At 41.4% G+C, this 17551-nt stretch overlaps 1 protein-coding gene across 1 annotated transcript; it reads right to left on the bottom strand.

Moving 5' to 3' along the window:
• Positions 1–5067: 5067 nt before the first annotated feature.
• Positions 5068–16390, bottom strand: LOC138802804 (transforming growth factor beta activator LRRC32-like). The gene is made up of 3 exons (XM_069986478.1): positions 16304–16390; positions 14014–14185; positions 5068–7789 (listed from the first exon to the last, which is right to left on the bottom strand). The coding sequence occupies exons 2-3, from the start codon at positions 14134–14136 to the stop codon at positions 5825–5827; spliced, it is 2088 nt and encodes a 695-aa protein (XP_069842579.1). The 5' UTR covers positions 14137–14185; positions 16304–16390; the 3' UTR covers positions 5068–5824.
• Between the last annotated feature and the right edge of the window lie 1161 nt (positions 16391–17551).

Raw genomic sequence — 17551 nt, 5'->3', positions numbered from 1 at the left:
GATGTTTAAATCTTCATTCTACTGAACTGACACAGCATACAGTAATGTGAAAATATTAACTGTTTCGTAGGCACTGAAAGGTTTGAGAAGACAGAAGCATTCAGTCACTCCAGAGGGCCCCAGGCCTCTGCATGCTTTGGTACCATACTATAGTTCATAATAAACTATGTCCAAAAATATGTTATAGCCTCCTTATCTTTCTCTTTCCAAATAAGTACTGGTGGACAATGTCATGGAGGCGAAACATACCATCCAATATACCCTCCATCACACTTCGGTCAAGCACTGTAACCGCCTCCTGGTGATGCTGGGCTCAGTGACGTCAGCAGAGCCCAAAAGGTTTAAATGCGCAGAGACTTTGGTCTCCTACAGTGACACAGACGAAGTCTCCATCTCATAATTAAACAAAGGGGGAAAAGAAAGAAATAACGCGCACCAGCGCCTTGTGTGATGCCTCAATATTCCAGAGATAAGGAATTTGTGAGAAGGTGCTCACCTGGAAGCCACTTGGACTTTATGCATATCACCCCTTAGCAGGGTACAAATCCAAATCCGAGGTCTGTATGGTATTGGTCCAAAATATAAGGGCCTACTCACTCTAGGGACTGCTAGGTTGACTGTACCAAAAACACAGGATACTCCCAAAATTAAGGGGCCCATGGAAGCAATAATAAGTAAATCAGAAAAAATATATGGTACTCTAGGTCAGTGCTGTCTGCAACGAGAGGTAGCCAGAAAATTAAATTAGAGGAATTTAATATGTTAAAAAATAGATAGCACAGATATGATGCGTTTCGAAGACATGTGTCCTCTTCATCAGATAAACCAAAGTGCATCTCAAAATTGGCACTCAACATGCTTGAAGGAGATCAAATCGCCTGCAAGGAATTTCCTTGGGCTGGACAGAGACAGGACAAAGAGCACACTCAATAATACTCCCCACACTACGATACAGTCCACTGATGACTAAAGTATTTGTCTTTGGGAAAATAATTACATGCAAGCCATAATAACAGATATTCTTGGATAGAGTTCATAATGAACTACCGAAGTGCGCTGGAACAAGTACCTGGCCAAGGGGTGGGGGTGCCTGCGATCACTAGCCCTCAGGAATACTGGACACTTGCCCTTTATCCCCCATGCTAGCAACCATCGCTTTCATCTGCAAGCGCCCTTGCAGATGAAAACCAACCAAACAAGAAACCAATGCTTCCTTATTCCATCACTTACTCCATGGGCAGTAGACCACATTGAGCCTGCTATCTGGTGGGAGCCAGGAACAGCTTAAGTCTTCTGTGCCCCAGCTCAGAAAAAGCATGCATGATGATAGTATGAAATATGTAGTATATGTGTGTTTTTGTTTCAAAGCTGAAGAGGGGCAACTACCTACAGAGGAGCATATACACAATAGGGGCACTGCAACCTATACGGTAGTTTACTTGGGGGTATATACCTACTGGGGGACACCTATCTACCTAGGGGCTGAGATGGATCTACAGGGAACAACTATCTACTGGGGGAGGCGCCTGTCTACCCTCCTCTAGAGGATTGCAAGTTTGACACTTCCGGGGTAAAAGAATGACATTTGACGTGGCTCCATTAGAATCAATGGAGCCGTGTCATAGAGGGGAGGGGGTTTCTGCCCACTAGGGCACCAGCCCAGCCCCCAGTGCTTCAAATTGTGCTGGTGCTCGGTAACAGACTGGTGCCGTGCTGGCATCGCAGCACTGACATGCCCGTGCTGCCGCCAGTCTATTCATGGTATGGTGAGACATGAGTGAACCTTGAGTATACTATGGTTCATCTGAACTCTAACACTCATTTAACATGCATTTGCTGAAGAAGTTGAATGCATCCTATGGTTGTATACATGTTTTCCAGGCAGGACTGAATACTTGCTCAGCCAATCACTGACTAAGACGGGACAGCTTCAGGCCAGTGATTGGCTGAGCGGGCTATCACTCCTGAGACAACTTTGTCTTGGAAGTGGAGGCTCTGCAGTCAGCGGGAGACACTGGCAACACCAGGGGAGGACAACGGGGGAGTGTGGACAGGTAAGCATAACATGAAATAAAATAAACACATACTTTACAGGGGAGTATACCATTCAATTCTATTGTGGAATATACTGCTAACTTAACATGTATTACCTACAGTCAGTAATATCCCCAAAAAATAGATAACAACATATCAAATAACTATCCCCTTTATATTGCATAAGCTAACACACATTAAAGACATAGACTGTGGAGGCAGTAGGCCAGTGAGGCATGGGATACAGATACACGGATCTCATACCTCACTGGTCTCCACGGTCTGTGTCTTTAGTGTCTGTGTTAGCTTATGCAATAATAAAGGAGATAGTCATTTGATATGTTGTTGTCTACATATTTTTGTGATTTTACTGACTGTAGGTGTTTCAGGTAAGCTTAACATGTTTATTGCACCAACAGCAATATATTAAAATATGCCCAACACCAGAAACCCCCTTTAAGGTTTGTTATTAGGGTTAACCCTCTTTGCCTCAATCATGATTGCTCTTTATAGAATATTTTTATTATAACCCATTATGGTATTGATATTTCTTCTGCTTTCTCTGTAAGTATGTGCACTTCCTGTCATTCGGAGTTTCCAGCGGAGCAATAAGGAAGCTAATAGAAAATCATTATGTAGTCAAACAATGTGGTCTAGAGTGAAACTATAGTCTGCCTGGAGGTCATGACACAGTCCCCAAAGAGATGCATGGGAAAGTTCTCAGATTCCTAATACTCATTTTATGAGAACTAAGCTAACTGAGGCTCTGCTTCTTCAATGTTGAAGGAATTGTCAAAGGAAATGGTGGTAAAGAGTAAAATGCAAAAAATCTTAGTTTTATCATCTACAACACCACGAACCTCAAAATGAGAAGTCATGGTCAAGTTATTTATGAAAAACGTGCTGTTTTGTTCCTTGTAACTATGGACATCATGGCAGTTTTTGTTGGGTGTGGTCCCGATTTGTTATTTAATCCTGTTGGACTCCTAAGCCTGGTGACCCTGTAATGCTATTTCTTTCAAAGTTATAAAAATAAAATAAAATAAGAAAAATAAACACTTGTAGAAACAGGAAAAAATGGAAATACGTCAGACCTAAGAAAAACTGTCTTATTGTCCAAGGCAACCCAGGCAGCCTTAAAGGAGAAGTCCAGAGAAGGGACTTTTTTTTTTTAAAGGCAGAGGCGGGGTGGGGGTGGGGCGTGCAATCCATCAGTTGGGAAGGCATTTTCCCCCTTATTGTGACATCATCGGGACTTGGGTAAAAAGGCCTTCCAATTAGGGTCCTGGGGCCGGTGTCGCAGCGGGGGAACGTGGAGAGGTTAGGATTTTGTATCAAGTTTGCCCCTGCTCCTGCCGGCTGCCAAATAACACAAAATGGCCAGACTTCTTTAATTTTTCAATCTCATCTTGTAAAATTAAAGCCGAGCTTTGATTGGTTGCTATGAGCAACCAGGTAGCCATTTATAACTAGTGTTTATTATATTCTCAATTTATTTCAGTACTGTACAGTTTTTTATTCAACTTTTAGGCCATCATGTCTTACCAGTAAAGCATGTAGTGTGGTATATGAAGAGGGTTCAGGGGATCTATGCCCACAAGGGACGTAGCTAAAGGCTGGTGGGCCCTGGTGCAAAATTTCAAATTTCAAACACACAGGAGAACCACAGGTTGCACAATGCTAACTTAAAATTTTAACATGCCCTCCTAGGGGCATTAAACACACAGGAGAACCCCAGGTTGCACAATGCTAACTTAAATCATGAACTGTCAAGCATAGAGAGCCAGAGGCTGCAAAACAAACTCCCATCATGGACTGTCAATAGGATAGGATTGGGGTTGTAGGTCTGCAACCTGGAGAGCCACAGGTTGGGTAACACAGCCCATATTAGTCTGTCCCCCAATAATGCTCACCTCTCCTGGCTCCTGCTGTACTGTGGTGATCCGACCTCTTCTGGTCAGGTCTGGATGCTGTGTAATGGGGGCGAAGCTAATCACTTCTTTGCTGACATCACACAGGAAGTGCTGTGTGGCAGATCAGGGCTAATGTGGTAATGTGCTAATACAGTTAAACAGGAGGGGAGCTACTTGTAGTTCTCCCAAATGAGCTGCCATTTTCACAGCCAATTCAGAAGAACTGAAGAGAGACAGGATGTGATAAGGGGAACAGGTGGGCTTGCATAAGGGCCTGGTTGCAACAGTGACTGCTGCAACCCCTACCACTACGCCACTTCCCAAGGACTGGATCCATCTTTTCCCAGTACCCGGGGAGGAGCGGCACGGAGCGGAGCAGACTTCAAAGCAAACAGCTGGATGAGCAGATAGGAATAAAGTGCTTCATTTAGATACGCTCTCTACTATTCACTTTGTGACAAAAACAGTGTTTTATTGTACTGGTTGTTACAAACACAGCAGTTTAGATTTTTTTTTTATTTAATTATTGTTAACATTTTAACCTAATTTTTGTCTACTAGGCTACTTGACCTTGAGATTTTATGATCTCTTATATACTTATATACATATGCCAAAAATATACATTATATTTGGCATGGCCTAGTTATACAAATATAACTGACTTGAAAAACTCCATTAGGTCCCCTCTATGAAAACCCATTGGCACCACATAATAGCCTGGTGTAGGGTGACAAAGCAAGTCCTGCCTCTATATGTAAACCATTAGAAACCTTAGTCATTATTGACTGAGGTAGCTAAGGGCTTAAATATCTCTGCCCATGTTATATCCCTATGACAAACATTTAAACATCTCTGAGTATATAGTTACAGCACCATAGATGTATAAGCAATGGCCCCAGAAATATAATTATTTTTCTCTCTCATTCAAATAGATTTATATTCCGCTTGACTTTGGGTCCCTAAAAAGCCTTTGGATCAAGTAGGTTGACCAGTAATTGAAGATAAGAAGGGGCTTGCTGCTACTGTGACACATACTAGATGAGCAGTTTACCAGAAACTATGACATACTAGAGATAGATATATAGATTTATTTATATATAAAAAAGGTTTTACATTACATTATCAAATGGTGGCAGTATAGTAATCCATTATACTATGACTTCACTCAGTTTTTGTAATGAATATATAAGCCTCTGTAACTGATGCTATTTACAAAGCTGACCATACAAATTATAGGGGTTATCCACCTAAGAGCAAAAAAAAAAATAATTAAATGCTAACTGCTCTGAGTATTTTGAGCCATCTTCTGTTTTTTTAGCTGCTGCCATTCCTGAGTTACAAGTTTTTCTAAAAGCTGATCTATCTACAAGATAGAAAACTACATTTCCTATCATGCATTTCCATGATCGGTTTTGGGAAGGGGGATTATTAAGAATATTGTTTTTGTTACCCAGATAACCCCTTTAAGGTGGGCTGAAACCCACTGATTTATGTGTATGGGGACAACTTGATGGCTGCCGTTGCTAGGGAAAAATGATTTGGGTAAGTTGTATTACCTAATCATGTTTTTGCAGGTTCTGATGTCATCTGTGTTAGAGATGATCCAACATTGGAAAATCATAGGTTCAATTGAACTCTCCTTCTTCCCCATGGGCCGGGAAGGCATCAGCAATCAAATGCGGCAGGTTCGAGAATGTTCGAGTTTGATCGAACCTATGATTTTCCGATGTTCGATCATCTCTAATCTGTGTCTCTTCCAACTCTTCCTGCTCTGAGCTGTTGGACAAACAGCATGTGGCTAAATGCTATTGGAGACTCTTTTCCTTAATTTTGGGTCTAGGATATGCAAGCACCCACTTGATCATATTACCTTTGAATCATGTTCCTTTACTACTGATTGTGAAGCATGCTTGCTTTTCCTCAGATTGCACCGTCTGAAATGATGGAAGAATTTCAGGTGCTACTTTGTTACTGGTAGATTTTCTTGTAAGACAAACCTTTCTATTACCCATTGTAAGAACACAAAATATAGAGAGAAGGACAAATACAATTAAAATGGTGATGAGAATTGTGAGGAGATTTTTTGCTGTGTTCTGGTGGCAGGATAGTCTCTGGATACTAGAGTTATGGACAGCTACGTTCGTGTTACTATCTGCATCGATACAATATATGTTTTCAAGATCGGAAATATTAACTTTGGAAATCAGCAAAGAATCCAACCACCTAAGGGAGCAGCATTCAAAGGGGTTGCCACTAATAAACATCTGTTTTAGACTGTCCATCCAGGCAAGAACTGTCCTTTCATCCAGATGACGCAAGGCATTATTCTGAAGATTTAGACTCTCTATTGCAGAGCAGTGTAAATTGGCAGGAATCTCGGTAAGTCTATTACCGGACAAATCTAGTGTTTTTAAGCATGTTACACAGGGAAGGTTCACCTGTGAGTCGTTCATTGAATTGCTTCTGAGTGACATTACCTGTAGTGACTGCTGAACTTCACTTAGAGCGCCTTCATGGATGTTTAACCCTATATTATCTGATAGGTCCAGAGAATATAAAGACGTGTGTAGAAATACTTCGGGTGGAAGGTCCTTAATGCTATTGTTTTGCAAATTTAAATAACGGAGATGATGAACACCGGAGAATGTTGTGCAGACACTGGATGTTGACTCTTTGGGATGACAAAGCCTAATGTTATTGTTCTTAATATTAATTTGTTCAATCCTAGGCAAGAAATCAAACAATTGCTGTGGAATGTAGTCAATAAAATTTCCATGAATATCCAGAGTTCTCAAAGACTGGAGAGCTGTAATCCTATTTCTTTTCTTCTGCTGTGACCTATTGGAGTAGGAAACATATGTCATATTAGATAGACAGTTCCCAGCCATGTTTACTTTTTGAAGTGAGTTGACATAGGATAGGAATCTCCAAGGAAATGAGGTTAGCTGGTTGTAACTAAGATCCAAATCCATTATGGATGTTAAATGTGAAATTATGTTTTCCATAGCACTGGGAAGATCCAGATCAGCAATGGTTTCATACCAGAAAGCCATCTTCAAGTTTTCTTCTGTTTCATTAGATAAAGGGAACAACTCTGCAAAATTATTCCCTGAGAGATTAAGATGTTGTACCATGTTAATTTTAGGCAGAATTGGAAAACTCACCAGGCTATTTCGGCTTAGGTCTAAGTTCCTTAGTTGGTAGACTTTGTCAGATTTCTGGCTAACAAAGACCTCAAGGGAATTTGAACTTAGGTTTAGCAGATGTAGCTGGGGGAGATCAAAGCTTGAAATACAACCTATGGCATTGAAAGCAAGGTTCAGAACTCTTAGATACTGCAGTGAGTCAAATGTACCACTCTCTATCTCTGCTATGTTATTGTTGGAGAGATCCAACTCTGTTAGCCATGGAACCCCATCAAACATTCCAGAGAAAAGGACTGCAATTGTATTCCATGACAAATCTAGATCTACTAGTGAAGTAATGTTTGATAGATAACAGTGCACCATATCACCATCCAACATATTATTTGCAATATTTAATCTTTTTAGGCTTCGCAGGCTGCCAAAAACACTTTTGTTAGCTAAACAATGCTTGTGTAATCTGTTTGAGGCAAGGTTAAGAGAATGTAGTTGTAATAAAGCATTTAGTGCTCCATCTTCAATGGTTTCCAGGTGATTATGTTCAATGTTAAAATTCTCAAGTTTGTGTAGTCTTGACATGGAGATATTTGTAAGCTTTTGAATGAAGTTATGAGACAGATCTAGTGCCTTCAGATTGTCTGGCAGACTCTTTGGCATAGAGTGCAGGGCGCTATGTCGGCATTTCACTTCAGACAGATGCTAGGATAAAAAAACACTTTAGAATTAGAACCATATTAGGATTATCAGAAATTAGAAGATTATTAACTAAGAGTAGAATGACAAAAGTAAATTGTCTTGACATAAAAAGCAAAACTACTTATTTTCATATGGAGATAGCAACATGAACCTCATGTTCTGGATTCTTACACGTAACATATATTCTCTCCCAATTAATAGTCACTGTAGGTGGATTTCTAGAGACATTGTACCCAGTCACTCAGGGGCGTAGCTAGGGGTTCAGCCTGGGGGGGGGCGAGTGAGTCTGAGTGGGCCCCCAACCAACCTTACCCATAGGCAACCTCAGCAGGTGACAAGGCTTTCTGAATAATAAAGGGAATATTCTTCTACATTACTCATAGTGGATAAGGATAAAGAGCAGTGTAAGAGGCTTCTGTACATTTCACATATAGAACCACAAAAAAATTTTAAGTGCTTAAGATTAGAATTAAGATTCTTCCACAGACAGCACCACTCTTGTCCTCAGTTTGTGTGTGGTATTCGACTGAAGTGAATAGTGCCAAGTTGTAATACCACACACAACCTAAGAGCAGGGGTGGTGCTGTTTTGGAAGAAAGCAACTATGTTTTTTTTTATTAATTCTGGAGAACCCTTTTAACCAGATTATCTTTGCCTAAAAATAATAGTGGTATAGGTAATATGTTTTTAGACATTAAGGCTATGTTCACAGTGCGTATGAGTCCGGCCGCATTTCGTACGCCGGCGTACATGTGCGGTTGAAACTAGTACAGTTATGCTTCCCTAGCTTGATTTGAAGCGATCTGAAACAGGTCATTTACTTGGAAATCTCCGCCCAGCCCAATAAAACACACAGAACCTTTTGCATTGAAAAATCAAGTTCAATTTGGCTGAAATAAGTACTCCGTACGGGACTGCATGGAAATCCACGGCCGTGAGTTGGAACATTTCCGTCCTCAAACAATGGTCTTGTTCATTTTTCACGGCGCCGTATACGATCCGGCCGTAAGCTCATACGTAGTGTGCACTGTGCAGGAGTATATCGTATACTTTCAAGCGAACGCATCAACCTCAAAACTACGTGCAGAAACATACGCAGTGTGAACATAGCCTCAAAGGGGTGAGCTGGTTGGGATCATACACGTACAATCCAAGATATGTGATGAGCTGCTAGATATCCATTTCCTATCTATCTATCTATCTATCTATCTATCTATCTATCTATCTCCTATCTATCTATCTCTTATCTATCTCCTATCTATCTATCTATCTATCTATCTATCTCTTATCTATCTCCTATCTATCTATCTCCTATCTATCTATCTATCTATCTATCTATCTATCTCCTATCTATCTATCTATCTCCTATCTATCTATCTATCTATCTCCTATCTATCTATCACATTACAGGAGGAGATATAAGAGGACAATGATCACATGTCCTTCATGCACCAGCATCTTCTCAGCCCCGCCCCCTCATGACATCACCACAGGTCCTTCATCCACAAGAATCCTCTCCAGTTCTCAGCCCTGCCCCCTTATGACGTCACCACTGGTCCTTCCTCATCGCTCTGCAAGCTGTCTGCAAAAGAAATAGCTTTTGCAGACAGCATTAAGCCTCTGAGACCTCAGTGGGCCCCTGCCAGTGTGGGCCCAGGAGCCACTGCCCCCCCTGCACCCCCCAAATTTCACTTATGCAGTCACTGTTTTCAGTACAGAGTTCCTTCTGATTCAACAAGAAACAATTATTGTCCCCTTAGTTATGGCCCCTTCTTGCATGACTGCATGTCTGAAAAATGGTCAGTGTCTATTGGACTAGTACTTCACCAGTCGTCATAAAGACATGTGCTGGTAATGTGGAATTCAAACTGGCCTCCATAATTAGTAATCATTTTAGGGGATCAGTACAGCTACATTAATATTACTAGCTCATGAATTAACCACGGGAATAACTGTAGGGGTTTCATAGCATTTTGTGCCTGGAGCGTGAGGATCCCTAAAAGATCAATTTGCTTTTGACACTAGAGACTAGAACAGGGCAAGGTTGGACTGGGCCACCAGACTACTAGAGAATCCTTCACTTGACCCAATCTGTCACCCAATAATGGATTTCTAATATAGGACCTCAATGGTCAAGAAGACAAACCCATTTACAGTTGACTTTATAACCAAGTGCTAGATACCTTTTTAAACCCTGGGTTATCAATTATTTCAAAGTTTGCATTGCCTTTCTTCCCAAAGTTTACTTACAAAATGTAGGATGGGCCCTTAGAATTACTTAGAAACTTGAGACTTGGTAGAAGGTCCTGATTACAGGTTTTGCACTTGTGCCTTGCAGCCTTACCTATGCTTTGACTAAAGTCATAGTTTAATTTATGTAAACCGCAATACTATATATTTTTTTCAGTCTTTGGTGAAATGTTTGCTTATGTGAGGTACATTGATAGTATATATGCATGCCAAGTATCGACCTGTCTCTAATTTGCCTTTCATCTCCGAACTCTTGAAATGTCTGGTCTATTCCCGCCTAACCCGCTTTCTCTCCGATGACAGTCTTCTTGACCCTCTACTGTCTGGATTCTGCTCCTTTCACTCCACTGAAACTGCTCTCACCAAGGTGTCAAACAACCTCCTGAAGGCCAAGTCACAAAGAAACTACTCCTTGCTGATTCTTCTAGATCTCTCAGCAGTGTTTGATACTGTGGACCAACAGCTTCTCCTCTCCATGCTCAGCTCTCTTGGTCTTAAGGACTCTGTTCTCTCATGGTTTTCTTCCTACCTCTCTGACCACTCCTTCAGTATATCCTTCTCTGGCTCTATGTCTTCTCCCTTACCTTTTTCTGTTGGGGTTCCCCAGGGATCAGTCCTGGGTCCCCTGCTCTTCTCCCTCTATACAGCCCCCATGGGACAGACCAACAGCAGGTTTTGCCTGCAATACCATCTCTACGCCGATGACACCCAGCTATATACCTCCTCCCATGACATCACCCCTGCATTTCTACAAAATATCAGTGAATGTCTATCTGCTGTCTCTAACACTATGACCTCTCTCTTTCTCAAACTTAATCTCTCTAAAACTGAACTTCTGGTTTTCCCTCCCTCTCACCATCCTAAACCTAATATCTCACTCTCAGTCAGTGGTACTAGCATCACTCCTGTGCATCAAGCTTGATGTCTAGGGGTTATGCTTCACTCCCTATATTCAAGCTTTTGCACGCTCCTGTCATCTACATCTCTGAAAACATCTCCAGAATCCGCCCATTTCTCACCACTGACATATCTCAGACTCTCACTGTCGCCCTGATCCATTCTCGTCTTGACTACTGTAACTCCCTACTAATCTGTCTTCCTTTCTCCCCTCTTCAGTCTATCCTGAACACAGCAGCCAGGCTCATCTTCCTCTCCAGCCGTTACACTGACATCTCCCCCTTGTGCCAGTCACTGCACTGGTTACCCATTAAATACAGAATACAGTTCAAACTCCTCACCCATAAAGCTCTCCACAACTCTGCCCCTCCATACATCTCCTCTCTCATCTCCACCTACCAACCTTCCCGTGCTCTGCATTCTGCTAATAATCTCACACATCTTCCATATTCAGAACCTCTCACTCCCGTCTCCAAGGCTTCTCTTGTGCTGCTCCAGTTCTCTGGAATTCCCTTTCCAAAGACCTCAGACTTCTTTCCAACACCCACAGTTCCAAGCGTGCCCTGAAGACTTATCTCTTCAGACGCGCTTATAACATTCCCAAATCTTGTCTTCTTCTCTGCTATCTTTTCTCCATCCACTCTATACCCTTGGGGCCATGTACTTTCTACCTGAAACAAGACAACGGCATTTGACTAGCTCGCCCAATCACCTATAGGCACTTTGCGACTATGTACAATGACTGGAACATTGGCAAAATAAAGCACTTACTGCCTCTTGTGTCACTTCTAGTCCTCCTAGTCTGTAAGATCTCGTGAGCAGGTCTCTAACTGTTTGTATCATACTCTATTTTATTTTACTAATTTATTGTATAATGTGTTAAAAAATATTACCTGTTCTGTACTTATATATTTACAAAAGCGCTGCGGAATCTGTTGGCGCTATACAAATAAATATTATTATTATTATTTACACTTTAGATATCATTTGCTACAGTCAAGAAGAGTAAACCATACAGCAGTCTTCTCCTTTCATTGGAGAAAAAGCTACTTTGTCATTCCTGTGAAGTATCATATCTGTACATGTTTCCTGTACAGAGAGAGAGAGAAAATAACCACATCTTTAAATAGACATACAGAGCTGACTGAAAGTGACATTAAATAGACCTAATAACACGGCGGTATTTTCCTTGATTTATTCTCATTTCTATAAAATTTTTAGAGCTCCCAAATATAGTCATCACATGAAAATGGCGTCATGGTTTATGCACATAGCTGTAATGTAACTTCACATCACAGCTGTGTACATATACCGTTACATACATAAAGAAGCCTGCACCAGTTTAGTACAGAACTGTGGGTCTGCTTTCATGTGTTACGTCACTGGGACATCATTATTACTGGTTTATTGCTTGGCATGGTTATTTGGCCTATTATACTTTGTACAAATGACTTTGGCATTTGGATTTTATGTCTTTACTCCTGTGGCAATACTGAGAGTACTAATTATTTAGCCTTTTATTTTACTATAACCCACTGAATATGACACTTTCCATCAATTAACACCTATTCGCTGCAGTCTTTCCTCATTCACATCTTAGTTATTGACCATTAGTGGTGTTTCTGTAATTGCCGAACCCGGACAAATTACATAACTGCAAACAATTACAGGCACTTGGAACATGGAACTTGGAATACCAATATCCTAAGACTTACATAATTAAACCTTGTAGAGATCTACATTAGGAACAAAAATGCCTAGTTCCTCTGCTCACATGGTTGCCTTGGACTGAATGCACAAAATCAAATTCAAGAGGTTTCCCAATGGACTGAAAAATTTGCTCACTATCAGTAACTTAGTTTAACATAGCTGCTGCTGCTTTGTTTCAGGTTGCTATCATTATGATAGCTCAATAAAGGCGAGCATAGGACATAACATTGCTGATATTTTGCTACCATATTGTCAATTTTACAAAGTTATGCAATAAAAGTTAAAGGACAACTCCGGTGGGACCCCCCCCCCCAAAAAAAACACAGACACACACAGACACCATACTCACCATCCCTCCAGTGACGATCGCCACTCCATTCGCCCGCCGTCCGCCTCACCGTCACCTGCCTCCGCCGTCCAGCGATGTCTCTTGCTTCCGGGTCCATGAGAGAGAAAAGGCTGCCAGTGCGCTTGCGCACCGGCAGCCTTTTCATTGGCTGGAGCGCATCACATGGCTTCCAGCAAGCTCAGCCAATCAGGGCTGAGCAAGCTGGAAGCCATGTGATGCGCTCCAGCCAATGAAAAGGCTGCTGGTGTGCATGTGCACCAGCAGCCTTTTCTCTCCCATTCACTCTCAATGAAGACGCCGAGGAGGAAGAAGACCCGGACCGCCCCCAGCTCTGACATCACCCGACACCAGAGAAGAGGACCGTGACGACCGTAATAGGTAATGTATATATTCTTTAACTTCCGGGGTGGGGGGTCGGGGGTCAGAAAGTGGGGGAAGGGGGCCAGACCGGGTATTTAACCACATTACAAAGTTATATAACTTTGTAATGTGTGTTAAATAAGCCAAAAAAAATTTTCGCCGGAGTTGTCCTTTAAAGTGTCACTGTCGTTATAACTCTGAAAACGTAAATCAACAGTAGATGTGATATAAAGCAAGTTTGCAATTTACATTCATTATTTTTTTATCATGAAAAACATTCTCAAAAAGTCTAAACACAGAAAGTCCAAATTTCCCTTCGTCATTTGATTGTTGCCTCACTTACACCACAAGATAATGTTTAACATATGCTTAACTTGGAATGATTTGTAGAAATCATCTTTAATTAATAGATAACAGGAACCCCTCATTACAGATCCGGACCCTGTACTGTACACAATATTTCATGTACAATGGTAGAACTCTAAGCATTTCTCCTTGGTTTCAGTAGTATCTTAAAAATAATGTTTATAAGAGAATATGTAGAATTATATAGAAAACTTTATTTTACCTTTTTAATGTTTTTTTTTCTATCAAGTCATATTTGTCAAGTAGTTCCCCATCCAGTGCCCTGACTTATCTCAGACAACATGTCCATACATACCTGGAAACACATTTGGGCAGGGTGAGTAACAGCTATTTCACACCATAAGACCATCAGAAAAATATGGATCATCCAAAAACCCTGTATCAGCAGGTCGGCTCCTCCAGCACCAGAGAGCCTCATTTTTCCTTTTGCAGGCTACACTCTCGACTCTTCTATTTATGGCCATTTGCTGGAGGAAGGAAACATGTTTGGAAACATCAGGAGAAAGAAGATAGTCACTACTTACTCTTGTCAGGGAAATTACTTTTTCTATTCTGCTAAAGGTTTTATATCATTTAAACATTTAAATAGCAGAAGAAAGACATGGTAAAATTAACTTAGAATTTCATAGTAAAACTAAAATAAAGGAACATGGGATCATTTATAACACTAGGTCAGCTGATGCAAAAAGCGTGACTTGTGACTTCTCCATGTTTAGAATGTCACATTCATTGTGCCCCTTCATTAACATTACTATGGTGGCTTTGGGACATTAAAGGGGCTTGTCTCATGCCCACTTACCTTTAAAAAAAAAAAAAACCTCCATACTTGAGAAAAAATTTTTTGGTTGCACACTGCTTCTTTATGGATGCCATGGTATAATAAAGAGAATGTTTTTGCACTTCATACTGCCTCCTGGATGCTGTTACCTACCTTCTGTGCTTTTACATTTTTAATCTGCAGGAGAACGGAGCGCACACGTCTCCCCACCCTTGGACAAAACCGGCACACCACCGGATTCTAAGACGGCTACTAGACTCACATTACAGGGGACAATTGAGGGACTTAGATCGGTATTGGCCACTGCTAAACCATATTTACATGTTCCTTGCCCTACCCTCATGGGATGGTGAGTACCGCCGTTGGAATCTCGTGTCCATAATATAAACTGCATATTGCATAACTATTACTGTTGCATATATTTCACCTAATACTCCTGATGATGTCTATATTACAATTGACTGAAACACGTTGTGTACAGGTGTTTGCATATGATCTTAGCCGTGTAAGGCTGTACTGACCGACAGGGGTCATAATTTCACATAAACCGTTGTAGGCTTATTTGACCGACAGGGGTCACTATGACTAAGGTGACTGGACGCTATACGGACCAGTGCGATTTCAGCTGCCATTTTTAGAGACGAACAGGACAAACAGATACTGGTTGTGATTAACCTGGACAACCTACTATCTTTTGTACATAATTGTATATAGTTCTATTTGGAGACTCATTTTCCTTGCTGAATATTAGTGATTGTTAACGAACAGCAGCCAATAAATTATCTCATTACGCATAGCCCTATTTGTACTTGTCTTTTGTTTCTTTTTATATTTTTAAGCCCTTGTGGAGACAACTTTTATACTGGTTTTAAGAAGTGCTTTGGACCTTTCTGTATCTTGCATACCTCTGTACTGATGACAACCTGAGTACAGGGAATGAAAATTACACAAACCAAGTATATAAACAACATATTTTTATGTTTATAGTCCGGAACCATTACAAATAATTTACAACGATCTTATGTTCTAACAAAGTTACATCCAGCCCTCTGACCTACTCTGCCCACATCCCCCTTCCAGCATCCCTAGAAGCTGTGGTCGTATAGCTACTAGGGATGCGCTGCCCCTGTAATGTTCAGCCTGCTCACTGCAGTGTGAGCAGGCTGAACATAAGGAGGAGAATAGAGCAACAGGACCTGTTAGCGTTCTACTGTTCTATTAATTCTCATAGGCTGTGGGCTGGGGGGCATTATTACTATGGGTGGGTGCCCATCAGTGGGCTATATTACTGTGGGTGGGGGCTGTGAACAACAGGGTATTATTACTATGGGGGTGGTGGGGGTCTGTACACAACAGGGGGCATTATTACTATGGGTGGGGGTCTGTACTCAACAGGGGGTATTATGACTACAGGTGGGGGGGGTGTCTGTTCACAAAAGGGGATCGTTATTACTATGGTTGGTGGGGTGCAGCATTGTAGGGGCATTATTACTATGTGGGTACAGCAGGGGGGCATTATTACAATATGGGGGAGACAGCAGGGAACATTATTACTATATGGGGGTAAGAGAAGGGGGTATCATTACTATATGAGGAAACCTACATACTGGGGGCAACCCACATACCTACTCACTTTACAGCGCATGACACCAATCAGCAGAATTACTACTGTGTGGGACCCTATAAGTAGGAAAAATGTTTGTCTGGCAGGTTCTGAAGAGATAAAGAAGAGATAAATTGTAGTCAGGGTGCAGATGGATAACGGTGTTGATGCTATATTCCATATCATCCCTTTTCTCTGACTTACTATGCTTATGGGAATGCTCTTACTGTTGATGAATCTTGTAATATAGGCATAATACAACACATGGAAAGACAGAAAAAAAGACATCCATCTAGTTCATCAAAATTCCTTCCCAAATATGGCAATCAAAATAGATCTCTGGATTAACAACCCTTTTCTAGAATCCTGCAACATTAATGTAGTGCGCCACTGGGGCCCCTGTGGTTGGTGCCATATAGCCAGCAGCTTATTCCATGTGTGTCCTAGACATTTGTACTGTGTGGTGTGTGTGTGTGTGTGTGTGTGTATATACACACACACACACACACACAGGAATCTGATTGGTTGCTAGGGGCAACTGAGCCAGTTTCACTTTACACCATGTTTGATAAATCTCCCCCTTTGAGTTTACCATGACAACTTACTTTAGCAGACAGTATAGTAGTCTCACTTATCTTACAGTAAAGAATTCATTCCTCTGATGGTGTATGAACTTTTTTCCTCTAGAACAGAATTTGATAAGGCTATGTTTACAGTACGTAAAAGTACAGCTGTTGTTGCAGTCGGCAACAACGACCGTACTTTGTACAGAGTGGAACACTGCCTATTCTTCTATGGGATCCCGGACAGAGCGTATATAGTTAGAATATGCTCCGGCCGGGATCTCATACAGGGTCGCAAAGAACTGACATGTCCGTTTTCTGCAGCCACAATTCAGTGAATTGCGGCCGCAGAAAGACCTGTCAGTTCACACAATGAAGCGAACGGCTCTGGCCGCTTGCTTCATTGGGTGCTGTGAGAGCTCTGATGCTGGCGCGCGCTGATGCGCCCGCATCAGAACACTGCGGCCGGAAACATCATCCAGCCGGTACTTAAGTATTGGCCGGGATGATCTTTGCAGAGACAGGCTATTCCGGCCGGTCTCCTACGCCTTGTGAACATAGCCTAATTCTGGATAATCTTAATACAAATAGCTCAATTTAAATACAATCTTTGATTATTTACATGAATAACGTACACAGCTACCATTTACTTTTTACAGGCTTCCCAATGTATCCACCAGGTGGAGATCAATCTTTAGTTTATGTGATAATAACATAGGATCTTACAATGCAATACTTAAATAAATATTAATAAAGATCCAAGAAGTTTAGCACTGCTTAGACTGGTGTCATGACTTCTGCTTTCAAAAGATCCTTAACAAATGGGACAGATCTGTGAAGGTTCCCCCATGATCTAAACTCCTCCAGCAATAGAAACGGTGTGAACAGT

Source organism: Dendropsophus ebraccatus, chromosome 10 (assembly GCF_027789765.1).
Source record: "Dendropsophus ebraccatus isolate aDenEbr1 chromosome 10, aDenEbr1.pat, whole genome shotgun sequence".
NCBI classification, from domain to species: domain Eukaryota; kingdom Metazoa; phylum Chordata; class Amphibia; order Anura; family Hylidae; genus Dendropsophus; species Dendropsophus ebraccatus.
Note: the sequence above shows the minus strand (reverse complement) of the source record. Positions and strands in the feature narration are given on the sequence as shown.

Excerpts from the sequence above, each read along its gene's own strand:
- LOC138802804 (XM_069986478.1), bottom strand. The coding sequence starts at position 14,136 with ATGAGGCTCTCTGGTGCTGGAGGAGCCGACCTGCTGATACAGGGTTTT. Across the intron at positions 7,790-14,013 it reads CTGCCCAAATGTGTTTCCAG|CATCTGTCTGAAGTGAAATG; the intron begins GTATGTATGGAC and ends TTTTTATCCTAG.